The sequence below is a fragment of the Babylonia areolata genome, chromosome 27 (genome assembly GCF_041734735.1).
Source record: "Babylonia areolata isolate BAREFJ2019XMU chromosome 27, ASM4173473v1, whole genome shotgun sequence".
In the NCBI taxonomy this organism is placed as follows: Eukaryota; Metazoa; Mollusca; class Gastropoda; order Neogastropoda; family Buccinidae; genus Babylonia; species Babylonia areolata.
The window spans coordinates 9,362,679-9,381,877 of record NC_134902.1 but is presented as its reverse complement, the minus strand read 5'-3'; the positions used below and the strand labels follow the sequence as shown (position 1 = coordinate 9,381,877).

General features: G+C 41.4%; 1 protein-coding gene across 4 annotated transcripts in view; it reads left to right on the top strand.

Annotated features, from left to right (window-relative positions):
- The window catches only part of LOC143301203 (epidermal growth factor receptor kinase substrate 8-like protein 2), a 216,393-nt gene that overhangs the window by 145,101 nt on the left and 52,093 nt on the right, over positions 1-19,199 (top strand). For 3 of the 4 annotated variants that reach the window (XM_076615325.1, XM_076615324.1, XM_076615322.1), the window contains 2 exons: positions 14,697-14,900; positions 18,134-18,289. In XM_076615325.1, the coding sequence (XP_076471440.1) occupies positions 14,697-14,900; positions 18,134-18,289 (360 nt within the window). The remainder of the gene's footprint in view (positions 1-14,696; positions 14,901-18,133; positions 18,290-19,199) is intronic. The other variant, XM_076615323.1, reaches the window with a different exon arrangement.

Here is a 19,199-nt window from a genome sequence, read left to right as displayed (position 1 = left end):
AGATAAAAGAGACCCCTCATCAGATTATACAGACCTCTCATCAGAATGTTCTGGCCTGTTTCTGCCTGTTACCTGTTGCCTCACCTGCACCTCCACCCCTGTCACCTTTTCACCTGTCATGTTTTTGCATATCTGACATGAAGAAAGCCAGGTTGGTCTGGTCTTGACAGTCCCCTGTTGAGAGTGGGGAGGTGATGTGGGGGGCATTGCACTCCCCCCACCACTTCACTCCCCAGTCACTTCAGGATAGGCTGTAGACCACTTAACCACTGTATGGGAACAGGGGAACAAGATTAATGTGACTGCACTGGAATGTGACTGTGTGTGTTTGTGAACCATGTATCTGTTTCTTTGAGTGTCTGTGTGTGTCCCTTTGTGTGTATGTGACTTATTTCTCTCTGTGTGTGTGGGTGTGTGTCTTTGTGGGTGTATGCATGTGTGCATGTTCATATGTGTGTGAGGTTGACTTCAGATTTGTAGCTATGTGGCTAAGAGGTGCAGTGCAGTGAAAAAGACAGGTTCACGGTCAGAGAAAAGAAATGCTGATAACATGATGACAGAAAGAAAATGGCCTTCTCTCTTTGTGTTGGTTTATTTCAGTTTGTGTCAATGTTTCTGGGTCCTTTAGGAACACTCAGATTAGACATCAAACGGAAGGTGGTGAAGTACTTGGCTTCCTGGGTATACAAAATGACTACAGACCCTTTACACAGTGTATCTGTTATCTGAGTGTAACAAATAAATACAGACCCATTGCATAGCACATCAGTTTTTAAGTGTTGCAAATAAGTATACAGTCTTTTTTCCAATCTTCCACGTCTTTCCAATCTTCCACGTCAGCAGTTGTAAAGACCTGCTTGTGCCTGGATGCCATTAGTATGTAATAGTGTGGAAACATGAAAATACCTTGCATGCTCACCCATATAGTTTAAAGTGGGAGTTCATGAAAGCAGAAGAAGGTTGTATGATATTCCTGGGGAGGTAAAGAACTCTAAAGACCAGGGTCTTTAACTGTTCCAAGGAGATATAGTCCCTGAGAGTCTGCATATGTATGGTACACACTTCATGAAGGTAGGGACCACTTGGGAACTTGCACAGTTTTCGTCTTGGGGATACGGTGAAATGGTAATGAATGTTTGTCAAACAGCGGAACATGAGTCAGTACCATTGTTACCAGAGGTATGGTGAATTAGTGATGAATGTTTGTCAGACAGCAGAATGAGTCAGTACCATTCATTACCAGAGGTATGGTGAAATGGTGATGAATGTTTGTCAAACAGCAGAATATGTGTCAGTACCATTCATTACCAGAGGTATGGTGAAATGGTGATGAATGTTTGTCAAACAGCGGAAAATGAGTCAGTACCATTATTACCAGAGGTATGGTGAAATGGTGATGAATGTTTGTCAAACAGCGGAAAATGAGTCAGTACCATTATTACCAGAGGTATGGTTAATTAGTGATGAATGTTTGTCAGACAGCAGAATGAGTCAGTACCATTCATTACCAGAGGTATGGTGAAATGGTGATGAATGTTTGTCAAACAGCAGAATATGAGTCAGTACCATTCATTACCAGAGGTATGGTGAAACGGTGATGAATGTTTGTCAAACAGCGGAACATGAGTCAGTACCATTCATTACCAGAGGTATGGTGAATTAGTGATGAATGTTTGTCAAACAGCAGAATATGAGTCAGTACCATTCATTATCAGAGGTATGGTGAAATGGTGATGAATGTTTGTCAAACAGCGGAACATGAGTCAGTACCATTCATTACCAGAGGTATGGTGAAATGGTGATGAATGTTTGTCAAACAGCGGAAAATGAGTCAGTACTATTCATTGCCAGAGGTATGGTGAAATGGTGATGAATGTTTGTCAAACGGCGGAATATGAGTCAGTACTATTCATTACCAGAGGTATGGTGAAATGCTGATGAATGTTTGTCAAACAGGGGAATATGAGTCAGTACCATTCATTACCAGAGGTATGGTGAAATGGTGATGAATGTTTGTCAAACAGGGGAATATGAGTCAGTACCATTCATTACCAGAGGTATGGTGAAATGCTGATCAATGTTTGTCAAACAGGGGAATATGAGTCAGTACCATTCATTACCAGAGGTATGGTGAAATGCTGATGAATGTTTGTCAAACAGCGGAAAATGAGTCAGTACCATTCATTACCAGAGGTATGGTGAAATGCTGATGAATGTTTGTCAAACAGCGGAAAATGAGTCAGTACCATTCATTACCAGAGGTATGGTGAAATGGTGATGAATGTTTGTCAAACAGCGGAACATGAATCAGTACTATTCATTACCAGAGGTATGGTGAAATGCTGATGAATGTTTGTCAGACAGCGGAATATGAGTCAGTACTATTCATTACCATAGGTGCTTTCTTGCACATGCACTTCCATTATTTACCATGGAAAACCACTCATATCTTTTATAAACCATTGACTAACTGTTTATTTCTGGCTGAAACATTGATTTTTCAAATGATTTTTCAAGTGTTCCTGGTGCAAATATGCCTGGAACAGCCATCATTGTGTTTAGTGAGAGGCCAGTGGTAGACCATGCAGCCTACATGATTCAAATCATCTCTCTGTTCACAAAATGCTTATACTGAAAAGAATAATAATGGAAAAAAAAGACCCATACCTGCTTTTGAAGTGGTCCTTAATTTGTGAAGTCTGTTCCTGGGGTGGTACAGGAGTGCAGCGATCCGTCTGTATAGTATTCTTTGATAGGTACAGGAGTGTAACAATCCGTCAGTATAGTATTCTTGTAGAGGTAAAAGAGCGTAACGATCTGTCTGTATAGTATTCTTCGATAGGTAAAGGAGTGTAACGATCTGTCTGTATAGTATTCTTCGATAGGTACAGGAGTGCAATGATCCATCTGTATAGTATTCTTGTAGAGGTACAGGAGTGTAACGATCCGTCTTTATAGCATTCATGTAGAGCTACAGGAGTGTAACATTCTGTATAGTATTCTTCGATAAGTACAGGAGTGTAGCGATCCGTCTGTATATTATTCTTGGAGATGTACAGGAGTGGAAGAATTCATCTGTATAGTATTCATGTAGAGGTACAGGAGTGTAACGATCCGTCTGTATAGTATTCTTTGATAAGTACAAGAGTGTAACGATCTATCTGTATATTATTCTTGGAGATGTACAGGAGTGGAAGAATTCGTCTGTATAGTATTCATGTAGAGGTACAGGAGTGTAACGATCCGTCTGTATAGTATTCATGTAGAGGTACAGGAGTGTAACGATCCGTCTGTATAGTATTCTTCAATAGGTACAGGAATGTAACGATCTGTCTGTATAGTATTCTTCGATAAGTACAAGAGTGTAACGATCCGTCTGTATAGTATTGATGTAGAGGTACAGGAGTGTAACGGATCAGTCTGTATAGTATTCATGTAGAGGTACAGGAGAATAATGGATCAGTCTGTATAGTATTCATGTAGAGGTACAGGAGTATAATGGATCAGTCTGTATAGTATTCATGTAGAGGTACAGGAGTATAATGGATCAGTCTGTATAGTATTCATGTAGAGGTACAGGAGTGTAACGGATCAGTCTGTATAGTATTCTTGTAGAGGTACAGGAGTGTAATGATCCGTCTTTAGTATTCTTCAATAGGTGCTGGAGTGTAATAATCTGCATCTGTATAGTATTCCTGAAGAAGTACAGGAGTGTAACGATCCTAGTCTGTATAGTATTCCTGGAGAGGTACAGAAATGTAACGATCCTAGTCTGTATAGTATTCCTGGAGAGGTACAGAAATGTAACGATCCTAGTCTGTATAGTATTCCTGAAGAGGTACAGGAGTGTAACGATCCTAGTCTGTATAGTATTCCTGAAGAGTACAGAAGTGTAATGATCCAGTCTGTTGTAATCCTGGAGAGGTACAGAAGTGTAATGATCCAGTCTGTTGTAATCCTGGAGAGGTACAGGAGTGTAAAGATTTGAGTCTGTATTGTATTCCTGGAGAGGTACAGGAGTGTCAAGATTTGAGTCTGTATGATATTCATGGGGAGATGTACAATGTCAAGATCTCAGTCTGTATTGTATATCTGGGGATGTGTAGGGAGGGGGTAGGGGGCGGGCAGTATAAAATTATAAAGACCTGAGTTTTTACAATATTGGAGGTAAAGGAGTGCAAAGATCTGAGTCTGTAGTATCCATGGAGACACAGAGGAGTGTAATGATGTGTGTCTATAGTTTTATTGGGAAGATATAGGATGCAATGTCTGAGTATGTTTAGCATTCTGGAGAGGTATAGGAGGGTACAGATCTGTGTCTGTATCTCTGGGGGTGTATGAAAGTGTAAAGATCTGAGTCAGTATAGTATTCCTGGGGAGTATAGGATGCAAAGATATCAGTCTGTATACTATTACTGTGGATGTACAGTAATGTAAAGATTTGTGTCAGTATAGTATTCCTGGGGGATAGGGTGGGGGGGGGGGAGGGTCAGGAGCGTAAGGATCTCAGTCTACATTTTATTCCTGGGCAGGTACAGGAATGTAACGATCTGAGTCTGTTTAGTATTCCTGGGGAGGTATATGAGTGTAAAGATCCGTATCTTTATAGTATTATGGGAGATATAGTAGGAGTGTAAAGATCTGAGTCTGTATATTTCTTCTGGGGAGATAACAAAAAGTGTACAGATCTTAGTTTGTATGGTATTCCTGGGGAGATATAGCTAGGACTGTAAAAATATCAGTCCACAGTATTCCGGGGGAGGTACAGGAGTGTAAAGATCTGAGTCAGTATAGCATTCCTGAGAAGGTATAGGAGTGTAAATATCTGAGTCTATATAGTATTGGGGGGGTGGGGGGTGGGGGGATCAGGATTAATGAACAAACAAATGTTATAGGATTGTAAAGATCTGAGTCTATAGTATTTCTGGGGTAGTGTAGGAGTGTAGAGATCTGAGTCTATAGTTTTTCTGGGGAGGTGTATGTATGATATGATAGTCAGTCATTTCCGACTATGACCATCAGAAGAGCAGAGGAGGTGACTGCTGTCCGAACTATCTGGGCTAGAATTTGATTACCATGGAGAGTGTCTTGCCCAAGTTACATCCCCACTCTCTAGGCCAACTAGCCTCCAAAGCTGCAGCACCAAGAACCAGTGCAATTTTGCCTCCTAGTTTGAGAGTCATAGTCATTCACAAAAAACTAAACTGTAAATGATTTCCCATTGCAGTTGTTAAAAGGGGGTGGTGGGGGTACGGGTTGTACGGGTAGGTGTAGAATGTGAAGGGGTAGAGTAGGATAACAGGCAGAGGATAGGTGCACAATCCACTCTCTCCTCGTACCACAGCAGGGTCTTTTAGAAAGATGAATTGAGGTGTTTATTTCTCTAACTTTAAACAGCACACCTGGAACACACACAATATTTAAACCCAGGATAAGTCAATACCAAAACATATGCTAGACATAATTGCACTGATGTAACAGAAACATCATTATGTTGCCTGGACAAGTAAACAAGTCCACAGATAACCTTTCTCCATTCTGACACTCAATGTCTAGCCGTACACTCTCTTCTCAAAGAGATCTATGTAAAGATGTAAAATAAGCTTCACATAGCTTACCATCAACAATCAGTGGCACATAAGTTAATGTGCACCAAATATATGACTAACAAATACTAACTCCCAGTGTTTAACTCCTGTCAAACCACCATAGAATAATAGCTGTCACACCAAGTATGTGGCAGACAATTACAAACTCCCAGTGTTTAACTCCAGTTAAATCACCATACAGTAATAACTGTTTCCATTAAGACTGAACAAATCTGTACTTTGTCTCTGCAAAGTATCTCATTGGTAAAATGTTTACATGGGAATCATATAGTTACCAAGTAATTTGGTAAATATATAGCAACCTGTGTGCACCAACATAGGACTGCCTCTCACTGGTCTCAAATCTTATTGAACACATACAGCTATGTGTTACCCCACTGGCATATAACACACGGTAATCACAACTACCAAGTCGCACATGTTCCCCATGTTGCATTATCACCCATGTGCACACACATGGAAAAGCATGAACATACAGTTAGCCTGTAGATTTGTTCACCTTGAATATAACCATCACCACCTAACATACAAAATAGGTATGTCATACCTCAGAATAATTCCAACTGTTGCAACCAAAACATTCTACACAGATGCAACACACATAATCTCTGTGTTTCTTTGTGACTGAATGCTTACATTGTTCCCACAGTATGTCAACAATTGACACACCACTGACATGTTACTGAACATTATCATTTATGTAAGCCAAGATGCACAACATGTAAACCCAAACATGATGTCCAAGCATCATACCATAATATCAACCTGTAGAAAACAGGAAAGGGGGGGGGTGAGGGGGGGGGGGATACCCAAATACCCTAAACCAGTATTCCATTTAGTCATGTATTGGCTACATTGTGTATTTTAACCACTTTTCCCTCAGTCACTAGCCTCAAATACAGTTAGGCCATACACATGCTGGCTATGCTCTCTCACAAGTCATGGTATCTGCATCAACATATTCCAGTTACATTAAGTGTGAAATACCACATCAGCTTAAAAGGATCTCTCAACGCTCTTTTGACACAACATCACAATTCTACAAACTCCAAACTGTTTCCAAAAACCAGAAAGTAAATTGCCAACAAACCAAATTACCAGTACAAGCATTACTCACAGACCCCAATGTTTCAGGGTTCACTTTATATTCATGTAGCAGAACACAATCCAACTGAGCCAGTGTGTTAGTCACAGAATCCAAATGTACCATAAATCAAGCATTCAACTAAGTCTGAAAAATAGATGCTAGTTTGACACTCACAGCCCCCATGGTACTGTCTTGACCGTCTGGCTCTCCTGGCCTGCTCCAAGCAAGGAAAAGAAACAAACCCCACTTGCCTATTCATTTGATCGTCTTCACAAGCTGACGCCATATGCAAACTATCTTCCGACCCAGAGTGTTTCCAATTGGCTGAAGTTAACAGACCAATCTGGGACCAACAGTGCTAGACTTGCACATGCAGCACTTTTCTCACAGAACCCTGCATTGAGAAGGAGTGGAGGGAGGGGGGGGGGTGATGAAAAGAGGAAGGGAAGGAGGAGGAAAGATCACCCAGCCCTGATTCTGTTCTAAACAGTTCATGATAAACACGCCACACTATGTGGTGACCATTGAGGCAGATGCCATCCTGCCAGAGATCGACATGGGGGGTAAGGAGGGGGTTGTGGGGGGAGGGGGGGGGAACAGGGTTGAGGGTGATGGGAGTGGAAGGGAAAAGGGCAGGGGAGTGTATAGGAAGAGAATGGTCAGAGGAGATACCATCTTTACTTAGTATTTCTTGATAACTTGCTCCCTCTGTACTTGGCCAAGGGAAGGGGGGAAAGGGAGAGAGGGTATGGGGAGGGGTGTTGGTGGGGATAGATACCATGGAAGGGGGGTGGGGGGAGAAGAGTAGGGAGGTAGGAAGGAGGGGTCCATCACTGAGCAGTGTGTCTGAGAAAATCCCATGCTTCCACCATAGGTGCCTGATACACTATAACACAATGGAGAAACCATTGATAATAAGCTCTCACTTTGCTGTTGGCCCAACTGTAAACTTGGGGAAGTATTTTAGCATACACAGAGTGTATAGACCAGTGTCTGTATAGTATTTCTGGGTATGTAAAGGCGTATCTGGTTTATGGTGAATTGGGAAGGTATGCAATATATCTTAGTTCATATATTAAATGTATCAAGAATTGGTTAAAACTTGTACAAATGTATGAACATAGACTCCCTGCACAAGCTTATAAGATATTGTATAATTTATATCGTAGAGGGAAAATCACTTAGGCAACAAATATTTGAAAGTGTCTGTCATTATGATTTTTCATTTGTTTGGTTAAATCAAGGGGTTGGATGTGTTGAAAGTTTCTTAGTTTTAGACAGTGATTGATAGATTGTAGGTGGCAAGAATGGAATAGTCATATTGAAAATAGTGATAGATTTTCTTTGTACAGACTACTGAAAATGAATAATTTAACAGAACACTATATTGTAATAAATATGAATAAGTCTATGATATGTATGCTGACTAAGTTTAGAATTGGTGTTTTGATACAGCTGTGCATAGTCAAAGGTACAAAAAAAAAAAAAAAAAAAAAAAAGGAAAAGAAAAGTACACATGTCCAATGTACAGATCTGAGAGAGAGGATGAAGTTCATTTTGTTTTTTGCTGTCCGGCATTGGATGATCTTAGAAAATGATTCATCCCTTCAAAGTATTATAGCAGACCAACTTTTTTCAGACTAACATTATTAATGTCTTGCAGAAATGAATCTGTCATCAAGAACTTAGCAGTTTTCTGTATAAGTTGTTTCAGAGAAGAACCACTATGAGCTGATACCATGATATTGTTCAAAGAGAGATATATATACAATATTCAAGAATTACTTTACAATATTTTTGTGCGCATCATTTTCTAAAAATGTTTTCTATTTATGTATACCCCCTTCAAATGGAGCCATGGCCTTTCTTGAATAAAATATCATTATTGTTATCGTTAAAGACATAAAAAAAAAATTTTAACAAGAGAGGCAAGGCCTTCAAGACTCACTTGTGACACACTTAAAAAAAAAAAAAGAATCCAAGCTTTTTGTGTATTGAGTATAATTTCAAAATGTAATGTTTAAGATGAGAAAGATCAGTTTAAAGCAAATTAAGTCCCCTAGCATTAATTAGAGTAATTTCCCTTTTTTACTATCTGCACCAAAAACGTTTGCAAAATAAATAAAACTTCCATGCTGAGCAAAAGAAGTTCCTGTTTGAACAGAAAATTATAATAATGACTGCTCTTGTTGTTGGGTCAGAATATCAGATCAAAGTGCCAAGTTTAGAGAATAAAAAAAATACAAATATAACAGTAAATGCAGTTTGCATATAATTAGGCTTCATTTTTTTTTTTTTTTTTTTTTTTTTTGTGCCCATCCCAGAGGTGCAATATTGTTTTAAACAAGATGACTGGAAAGAACTGAATTTTTCCTATTTTTATGCCTAATTTGGTGTCAAGTGACAGTATTTGCAGAGAAAATGTCAATGTTAAAGTTTACCACGGACACACAGACACATAGACACACACACACACACACACACACACACACACACACACACACACACACACAGACAACCAAACACCGGGTTAAAACATAGACTCACTTTGTTTACACAAGTGAGTCAAAAAAAGGTCTGAGTGTATAGGTGAGGTATAGGGATGTAAAGATCTTAGTATAGTATTTCTGGTGAGGTATAGGAGTGTAAAGATCTTAGTCTGTATAGTATATCTGGGGAGATGTAGGAGTGTACAGAATTGAGACTGTTTAGTATTCGGAGGTATAGGGGTGTAAAGATCTTAGTCTGTTTTGTATTTCTGGGGAGGTATAGAAGTGTAAAGATCTTAGTCTGTATAGTATTTCTGGGGAGGTATAGGAGTGTACAGAATTGAGCCTGTTCAGTATTCTGAGGTATAGGGGTGTAAAGATCTGACTCTGCATAGCATTCCTGGTCAGATATAGTTGTGTAAAGATCTGTGTCTGTAGTATTTCTGTGTCAGTATATTGTATTTGTATTGTGTTGTATTACTCTTGTCACAACAGATTTCTCTGTGTGAAATTCAGGCTGCTCTCCACAGGGGGAGCGCGTTGCTATGCTGACAGTGACACCCATTTTTGGTATTTTTTCTGCCTACAATTTTATTTGTTTTCCTATTGAAGTGAACTTTTCTACAGAATTTTGTCAGGGAAAAAATCTGTGAGATTCGAACCAGTGTGCTCAGAGTCTCTTGCTTCCTAGGCGGTAGCTTTACCACAAGGCCAACACTATCATGAGATCTGATTCTAGTATTCCTTGGAAGGTATAGGAGCATATAAATACACTAAAATAGGACTGTAAAAATCTGAGTGTGTAGTATCACTGTGGAGGTGTAGGAGTGTTAAGATCGAGTGTGTAGTATATCTGGGGATGGGAATGAATATAATTATAAAGATCTGAATGTGTATAGTATTTCTGGGGAGATAGTATCAGTAGCTCAAGGAGGTGTCACTGCATTCGGACAAATAATATAGTGTAAATATGTGAGTTTGTATAGGAAGTGTTGGACCCTGAGGCTGTGTAACATATCAAACTCTTTGTTCCCAGGAAACCAAACAAAAATCCTTATTCTTCTTCCTTCCCCTTCTCTCTGTCTCTTCAGTTTTGTTCGTTTGTTTGTTCGATCTCTCTCTCTCTCTTTCACTCCCTCTCTTTGTCTCTCTCTCTCTCCTGCTTTGTCAATCTCTCTCACTCTTTGTCTCTCTTTCTCCCTTCCCAACCCCATTTTCTCATGAGATAGAATTGGAAATGTGACAACACTGGAAAACCTTCTACAGAGGAGTCTGCAAAGAGCTTGGACAGTGTTAACAGGCAGGTGTTTTAGAAGCAGAGTGAAGAACAGAGAGCAGGATGGAATGGCAGACAGGTAAGCTGACACATCTGCACAGAACCTTTGTCATCATATCAATGTTCATTGCTGTTTTTTACCTCACTTTTTGTCTTCTCTTTTACATCTTAATGTCCTCTTACCATTGCATCCTCCCCCTACATGCTCATGCACACATGCACACACACAAACATGCACACACACACACACACACACACACACACACACAAACATGCACACACACACACAAACATACACACACACAAACACACACACACACACATACACACACAGAATGTAACTCACATAAAACCTGGCAAAAAGTTAGCAGCAATGTGTCTAGCATTGTAGTTCCATGACCATGAAGTTTTTGTTCCTTTTCACACACACACACACACACACACACACACACACACACACACCATTCATGTGTGCAAAAACATAGTCGTGTTTTAAGATAATGGTGGATGTGTAATGGTAGAAATATTTGTTATCATGCTTTTTTTGTGTGTTTTTATATGACATTGTGTGTGTGATTTGGTGTGTATGTATACTGTGAGTATGCAGTTTGGTGTGTATGTATGTACTGTGTATGTAATTTGGTGTGTATGTCAATACTGTGTGTACTGAGATACTGACAATCTGTCTGTCCCTGTCTTTATGCCCATCCCATTCCGCATGATAATGATAATGATAGCAATAATAAATATATTTGCATACATATGATTTTTATAGACTATATATGATGGAGTCTCCCGTCGGTCCGACGGATGAGTAGGCAGGCAGGCTTATCTGTCGGTGTGCGTCCTCATACGGGAGAAGAGGCCGATTCTGGATGCGCAGCACTTCCCACAGGTGTTGCAAGGGAAAACGTCTCCAGAAGTTGAGCCCTGCTTCCTTCGCTCATGCTTCTCCTTAATGGCCAGCGTTCTCTTGTTTTCAAACGTCTTTATGCCACTAGAGCACAGCATCCTCCAGCGACAGCAGTCAAGGGCATCAGTTTCCCAGGAAGCGATGTCTATGTCACAGGCTTTAAGGTTTGTCTTCAAGGTGTCCTTGAAGCGCTTGCAAGGTCTTCCAAGTTCACGGTGGCCTTCCTTCAGCTGGCCATACAAAAGCATCTTAGGGATCCTGCTGTCTGTCGTGTGGACAACGTGTCCTGTCCAGCGTAGCTGGCACTGGATCAGCAGGCTTTCGATGCTGGGCAGGCCATTGACTGTTAGCTGCGGGAGGGCTGCAATTGCCTCGTCAGATACGGACAAGTCCCTGTTGAGGAGGGTGTTAAAGTGCTCTGCCCAGCGGGCAAGGATGTCTTTCTTGTCTGTCAGGAGGGTGGTCTGGTCCGAGCCTCGGACAGGGGTTGATCCTGTGACTCTCGGCCCATACACAGCTCGGAGACCACCATGGAAGGTCTTCATGTCGTGAGCATCAGCAGCGGACTGAAGCTCATCGGACTTTCTATCCCACCAGGTGTTCTTCATCTCACACAGCCTCTTCTGTACAAGTTGCTTGGTTTGCAAGAACTGGTTCTCCTTCCTCTGGCAGTCTTTATCGGAAATATGATCCTGATGCCGTATATGCAGTGTGTTCAGGAGCTTGGAGATTCCAGAGTCGTTCTCGTCAAACCAGTCTTTGTGGCTCCTCTGTACAAAGCCGAGTGTGTCAGCTGCTGCTGTGTACACAGCATCTCTAAAGGTGCTCCATACCTCTTCTACATCAGTCGATGCAGGAATTTCTTGGAGAGCAGTTTGGATTTGCTGCTGCAGCACGCCCTTGGTGATAGGGAGGCGGTGGATGTTCAGCTTCCTAGGGGGTTTCTGCCTGGCTGGTTGGAGCTTGCTTGCAAGTCTGATGTTCATCTTGCTGCGTACCAGGCGATGGTCCGACCAACAGACTGCTCCTCTCATGCAGCGTGTAATGGAAACATCACCTCTGTCCCTCTGCCGGACAATCACATAGTCCAGCATGTGCCATTGCTTGGAGCGGGGGTGCATCCATGTGTTCTTGTAATTGGCCGCTTGTTGGAAGAGGGTGTTGGTGATGGTCAGTCCATGCTGCACACAGAGCGAGAGCAAAAGCAGTCCGTTTGAGTTGCACTTGCCACCGCCATGCTGTCCTAGGACTTTTGGCCATGAGGAGAAGTCCACGCCGACGCGGGCATTGAAATCCCCAAGGATGATCAGCCTGTCCTTTCTGTCTATATATATATTTGTTGTTGTTGTTGTTGTTTTTTTTACAAGTATTTTATCAGTCATGGAGAAACCGAATTCATTGAAAATTTTCACACAGGAACCTTAGGGTATCATCAACAAGCCTGCAAAATATCTAAATGTTTGGACGCAAATTATGCGAGTATTATCAAATTCAAAACAGCATGTAAAAAATCCAATATCAGAGCTGGAAATGTTCATGCCAGCTGCCAGATGTTGGCATCTACCAATCAGTGTAGTCTAAAAATAGCCTGTCTGGGTGTCAAGTCTATTGATTTAAAAAAAAAAAGTTTTTATTGTCATCTATATCCAAAATCAGTTCTGTCCAAAGTTTCAGTTTGTAAGGATCAACAATGCCTTTGAGTGAAAGTAATAAGGTTATCATTGAAAACTGTTTCAAGGAGAAAGGCTGGGGTGGAAAAAGGATCGTAAAGGAATTTCGAGGCAAGGGGTGGAGTCATGTCACTGTAAATAGACTAATCGCTAAAATACGCACTACAGGGTCAGCAGCACGTAAAATTGGCAGTGGGAGACCCAAAACTGCATGTTCGGAGGAGAACAAGGACCATGTTGAGGAACTGATTCAATCCCAGGAGGAGAACCCAGGGACCCACAAATCTCTTAGAGAAGTTGCAAGTGATTTACAAGTGAGCAAGTCTTCTGTGCAAAGAATGGTGAAAGAACTGGAGCTGAAGCCCTTCAAGAGGATACGGGTATCAAGGAGGGACCAAAATGTGAGAGGGAAAAGAAAAACTCGCTGCCGTAACTTGAATGACCGCTACTTGGCCACTGATGTGAAAAGGATCATTTTCACAGACAAGAAAGACTTTACGTTAGAGATAGCTAAAAATCACCAAAACGATCACATTTATGGGAAACCGAAACTAGAAATTCAGCCATCTCGCTTCTATCATGAGACTTCTAGATTTTCAAAAAAGATAATGGTTTCAGCTGGAGTATCCTGGAAAGGAAAAATAAACATTCATTTTATTGACACTGACAGAGCCAAGTTAATAGTGAAAGCTACATTCAGTTATTGGATGACAATCTTCTCCTGGATTGTAGGCGTCTTTATCCTAGAAACAATTATGTGTTTCAGCAAGATGGGACTCCTTCACACACAAGTAGGGTAACCCATGCCCATCTCGAGGAGGCTAAACCAGAATTCATCAAGAAGGATGAATGGCCTTCACAAAGTCCTGACTGCAACCTAATGGATTATGCCATACAGGGAGTGAGAGACAAATTGACTGAGCAGGCATTAAAGGACAGAATAATTATGTCATGGAAGAAGATATCAGTGGAAGAAATACATAAAAGCATTTCTGCTTGGAAGAAACGGCATCGTTTAGTTGTGGAGGAAGATGGAGGCCACATTGAGCATAAACTGAAATAAGTGAATTTTCCTCTGATACTGGAATTTTTAACATGCTGTTTTGAATTTGACAATACTTGCATAATTTGCATCCAAACTTTTAGATATTTTGCAGGCTTGATGATGATACCCTGACGGTACTGTGTGATAATTTTCAATGAATTCGGTTTCTCTGTCACTGAGAAAATACTTGTCAAAAAGTGGTTCACTTTTTTTGGGACACCCGATATGCATGTGTGTGCGTGCGTGCGTGTGTGTGTGTGTGTGTGTGTGTGTGTGTGTGTGTAATCTGCTTGTTTTCCTTCACTGTCATATTGTTTCATGAGTTTGAATATAGACCACTGACTAGAACTGACAAAAATGAAATACACAAAAAGTAGGAGAAACAATAAGCACGTGATTAACAGACCATGTATTGCGAAATATAGAGACAGCAATGTCATGTCCATCAAATGTATCATGTTTGATTAGAAGGCAAAAATATAGAGCAGTACCATATTCATCTCTAGATACTGAACACTTCTACGTGTAGGCGTAAAACTCAACATCAGTTAGAAGTCAACAAAACAACTTGTTCTTTTTCCCAACAAATGTGATTTTCTTTTTTTAGTTCCTTTTTCAGACCAGAGATCAGATGAACTCGACACACAATTCCCTGGCAAGCCGAAGGTGTCTTCCCAGTTTGAGAACCCCCATGACAGTTTTGCCTCCAAACAGTTTGATATGGGTGACCCCCCCATCTTCAGTGTGGAAGAGGAGGAGGGAGGGCAGCATGCTTTCCGGCCTGTGGAACCTGCCCTCTACAGCAATAAAGGTATCACAGCCACTTGGGCAGCATCACCTGAACAGTGTTCCAGTGTCACAGCACACTGGAGTTGTGGAGGTAAAAGCTGTCCATGAAAGTTTCAGTTTCAGTTTCAAGAATGTGTCAGAGCGTGCAGACAAATCCATATATACTACACCACATCTGCTGGAGAAAAAAACACATGAAAACATCTGATGTTGCTCCCTGGGCAGGATTTCTCATATGAGTAGCAGGCACACAGGAGTTAAGGGGGTGGTACAGGGATGTATTGCCCATTTGGCAAATCACCTGCTGTGAGTGCTGTTTCTTTCAGCCCTAAACAGATTTTGCACCCAAACCCAGAAGACAATATTTCAATCATGAGAGTGTGAAACAAATAATCAGACGGCACCCCTCACCGCCTGTGTCAAGTTTAAGCTAATAATTGGCACTTTATGAAGACTCACGCTGATTGTTCCGAGTTTGGCACAGAAGTGACAGACGAAGCAAACTGTTGAACCAGTCTATGTAGCATGGGGGGCATGGTCAAGGTGAGCTCAACCACCGAGTTATCAACTTAAAAGTCCAGTCTTGAGGCCTGACAAGGACAAGAAAAGCATGCAAGAGGAAGCGAATGGAGGAGGATGGAAATGAGGATGAAGAGGGACTTTGACTATAGCACAGTTTGTTGGAAAATATGTCTAGTCATGATAGTTTTTAATTGTAATTTTAGTTCAGTAACAAACACCTAGTAATCCTGGACTTATTAGTGTGCTTGTTTTTGTTGTTATTTTGCCTTTTGTTGAAACATTCACAATAATGCAGCTATATTTTTTGCAATCAAGATATGTAAAATTACATAGCTAAAATATACTTTGTTGTTCAACCAGCTCAGGATCATAATATGTACGTCCCAAAATTTCCAAAATGCATTCAGTATAAAGCTTAGTTTCCTTTCATGAAAACATAAGGTTTGCATACTTTTGACGAAAAATGTAACTTGTAGACTTTGTGTTAATCTATTCCTATTTTCATTGAAAATTCTGTGACAGAGTCCCAGCAGCAGGACTGATGTTTTACCTGTCAGTGGACAGGTCAAGGCAGGTTTCTTTGAGAGTGGGTTTCTTTGAGAAGCACACAAACAAACAAACAAACAAACAAAAAAAGTCCAAGCACACAATGTGTTTGTTACTGAACTAAAATTACAGTTAAAACTATCATGACTAGACACATTTTCCAACAAACTGTGTGCTATAATTAAAGTCCCTAAACCCTCCTCTTCATCCACATTTACATCATGTCCTTAGGACAATTATATCATAATCCATAATGTCCTTGGTACAGGGGAGATCACAATCCTTCATTTACATCAAGTCCTTAGTCCGGGCAGATCACAATCCTTCATTTACATCAAGTCCTTAGTCCGGGCAGATCACAATCCTTCATTTACATCAAGTCCTTAGTCCGGGCAGATCACAATCCTTCATTTACATCATGTCCTTAGTCCGGGCAGATCACAATCCTTCATTTACATCAAGTCCTTAGTCCGGGCAGATCACAATCCTTCATTTACATCAAGTCCTTAGTCCGGGCAGATCACAATCCTTCATTTACATCATGTCCTTAGTCCGGGCAGATCACAATCCTTCATTTACATCAAGTCCTTAGTCCAGGCAGATCACAATCCTTCATTTACATCAAGTCCTTAGTCCGGGCAGATCACAATCCTTCATTTACATCAAGTCCTTAGTCCGGGCAGATCACAATCCTTCATTTACATCAAGTCCTTAGTCCGGGCAGATCACAATCCTTCATTTACATCAAGTCCTTAGTCCGGGCAGATCACAATCCTTCATTTACATCAAGTCCTTAGTCCGGGCAGATCACAATCCTTCATTTACATCAAGTCCTTAGTCCGGGCAGATCACAATCCTTCATTTACATCAAGTCCTTAGTCCGGGCAGATCACAATCCTTCATTTACATCATGTCCTTAGTCCAGGCAGATCACAATCCTTCATTTACATCAAGTCCTTAGTCTGGGCAGATCACAATCCTTCATTTACATCAAGTCCTTAGTCCGGGCAGATCACAATCCTTCATTTACATCATGTCCTTAGTCCAGGCAGATCACAATCCTTCATTTACATCAAGTCCTTAGTCCGGGCAGATCACAATCCTTCATTTACGTCAAGTCCTTAGTTTTATTTCATTTTATGTCATTTCATCAATTTTTTTTTTTTTTTTTTCTCAAGACCTGTCTAAGCGTGTTGGGTTATGCTGCTGGTCAGGCATCTGCTTAGCAGATGTGGTGTAGTGTATATGGATTTGTCCGAACGCAGTGACGCCTCTTTGAGCAACTGATACTGATATTGATACTGAGAATGGGTGTCCTGCTCATGGAAATCATTTGCCACATTATGACTGACAGAAAACACTGGATACTTTTTCCTTATGAATACTTTGTCCTTAGTTCAGGGGAGATCATAATCATTCACTGACATCATGTCCTTAGTTCAGGGGAGATCATAATCATTCACTGACATCATGTCCTTAGTTCAGGGGAGATCATAATCCATCACTGACATCATGTTCTTAGTTCAGAGGAGATTAGAATCCATAACTGACATAATGTTCTTGGTACAGGGGAGATCACAATCTTTCATTTACATCATGTCCTTAGTTCAGGGGAGATCACAATCCTTCATTTACATCATGTCCTTAGTTCAGGGGAGATCACAATCCTTTATTTACATCATGTCCTTAGTTCAGGGGAGATCACAATCCTTCATTTACATCATGTCCTTAGTTCAGGGGGATCACAATCCTTCATTTACATCATGTCCTAAGTTCAGGGGAGATCACAATCCTTCATTTACATCATGTCCTTAGGTCAGGCGAGATCACAATCCTTCATTTCCATCATGTCCTTAGTTCAGGGGAGATCACAATCCTTCATTTACATCATGTCCTTAGTACAGGGGAATCACAATCCTTCATTTACATCATGTCCTTTGTTCAGGGGAGATCACAATCCTTCATTTACATCATGTCCTTAGTTCAGGGGAGATCACAATCCTTCATTTACATCATGTCCTTAGTACAGGGGAATCACAATCCTTCATTTACATCATGTCCTTTGTTCAGGGGAGATCACAATCCTTCATTTACATCATGTCCTTAGTTCAGGGGAGATCACAATCCTTCATTTACATCATGTCCTTAGTACAGGGCTGTCATAATCCTTCACCGACACTCTTTCAGGCATAAAGGGCATACGTCAAACCCAACCGCAGATCGACCTCCACAACGAGCTGAAATCCAAAATGGGTCACAGTCATCAACAACATCGTGCAGAGGAACGGAAAATTGTCCCAGAAATCCTCCAGCCACCACTCCCACCCACATCTTCACCACCAGGTAAACATGTGTGCATGTGGTTTATACAAATGTACCACTTGTATGTCTTAATGTTCATGATAGTTTCACTCATCTTCATGCCCCCACATTTAATCAAACAAGGTTTATTTCTTTATAATGGCACCAAAATGTAATAGCCTTGCTGTTCCTTTGGATCTGTCAGCGAGGTGGAGAGGGGGGACAAACTGCATGGACAACAGCCTGTCTTCCATATTACATTGCCCAGGCTTATATACGTCCATCCACCCACAAACACCTTGCACCTAAAACCTTGCACCTAAAACCTGGGGAAGAGCCAATGCCAGGGGTTGCTTCTGATGGTGGAAGGGACCCTCACGTCCCACTGGACAGCTACCGCCCGCCCAAGCTGGGCAGCCCCCAGCCAGTTAGGTGCTGTCCTGCCACGACCTGCCTTCTTCTATGGGTGTATGAAGATTAGGAGAATATCCGACAAGCAGGTCGTTAATTTCCGCACCAGACAAAAAGAAAACTTCAAGAAACGGATCAACAATGAAACTGGCCTGTTGGATTGTCCGGACAATGATGCCTGGGCTCTCCCAAGATCTGCAAGACATCAGCGACGCCAGAAAGACAGCCGTCATAAACGGCGAGCTGAAGAGACTAAATGTGCACATTGCCACTCTGCAAGAAACACAGCTGGCTGACTCAGGAATACTAAAGGAGAGGGACTACACCTTCTTCTGGCAAGGAAAGAGCTCTGATGCCCCAAGAGAGTACGGAGTAGGCTTTGCAGTCAGGAACAGCCTGCTGAACATGATCGAACCAGGCAGCGGCGGTTCAGAACGACTATTGACTCTCTGCCTCAACACCTCCGAAGGCTGTGTCACTCTCGTCAGCGCATATGCCCCAACACTGTCCGCCTCTCCAGACGCCAAGGATGAGTTCTACG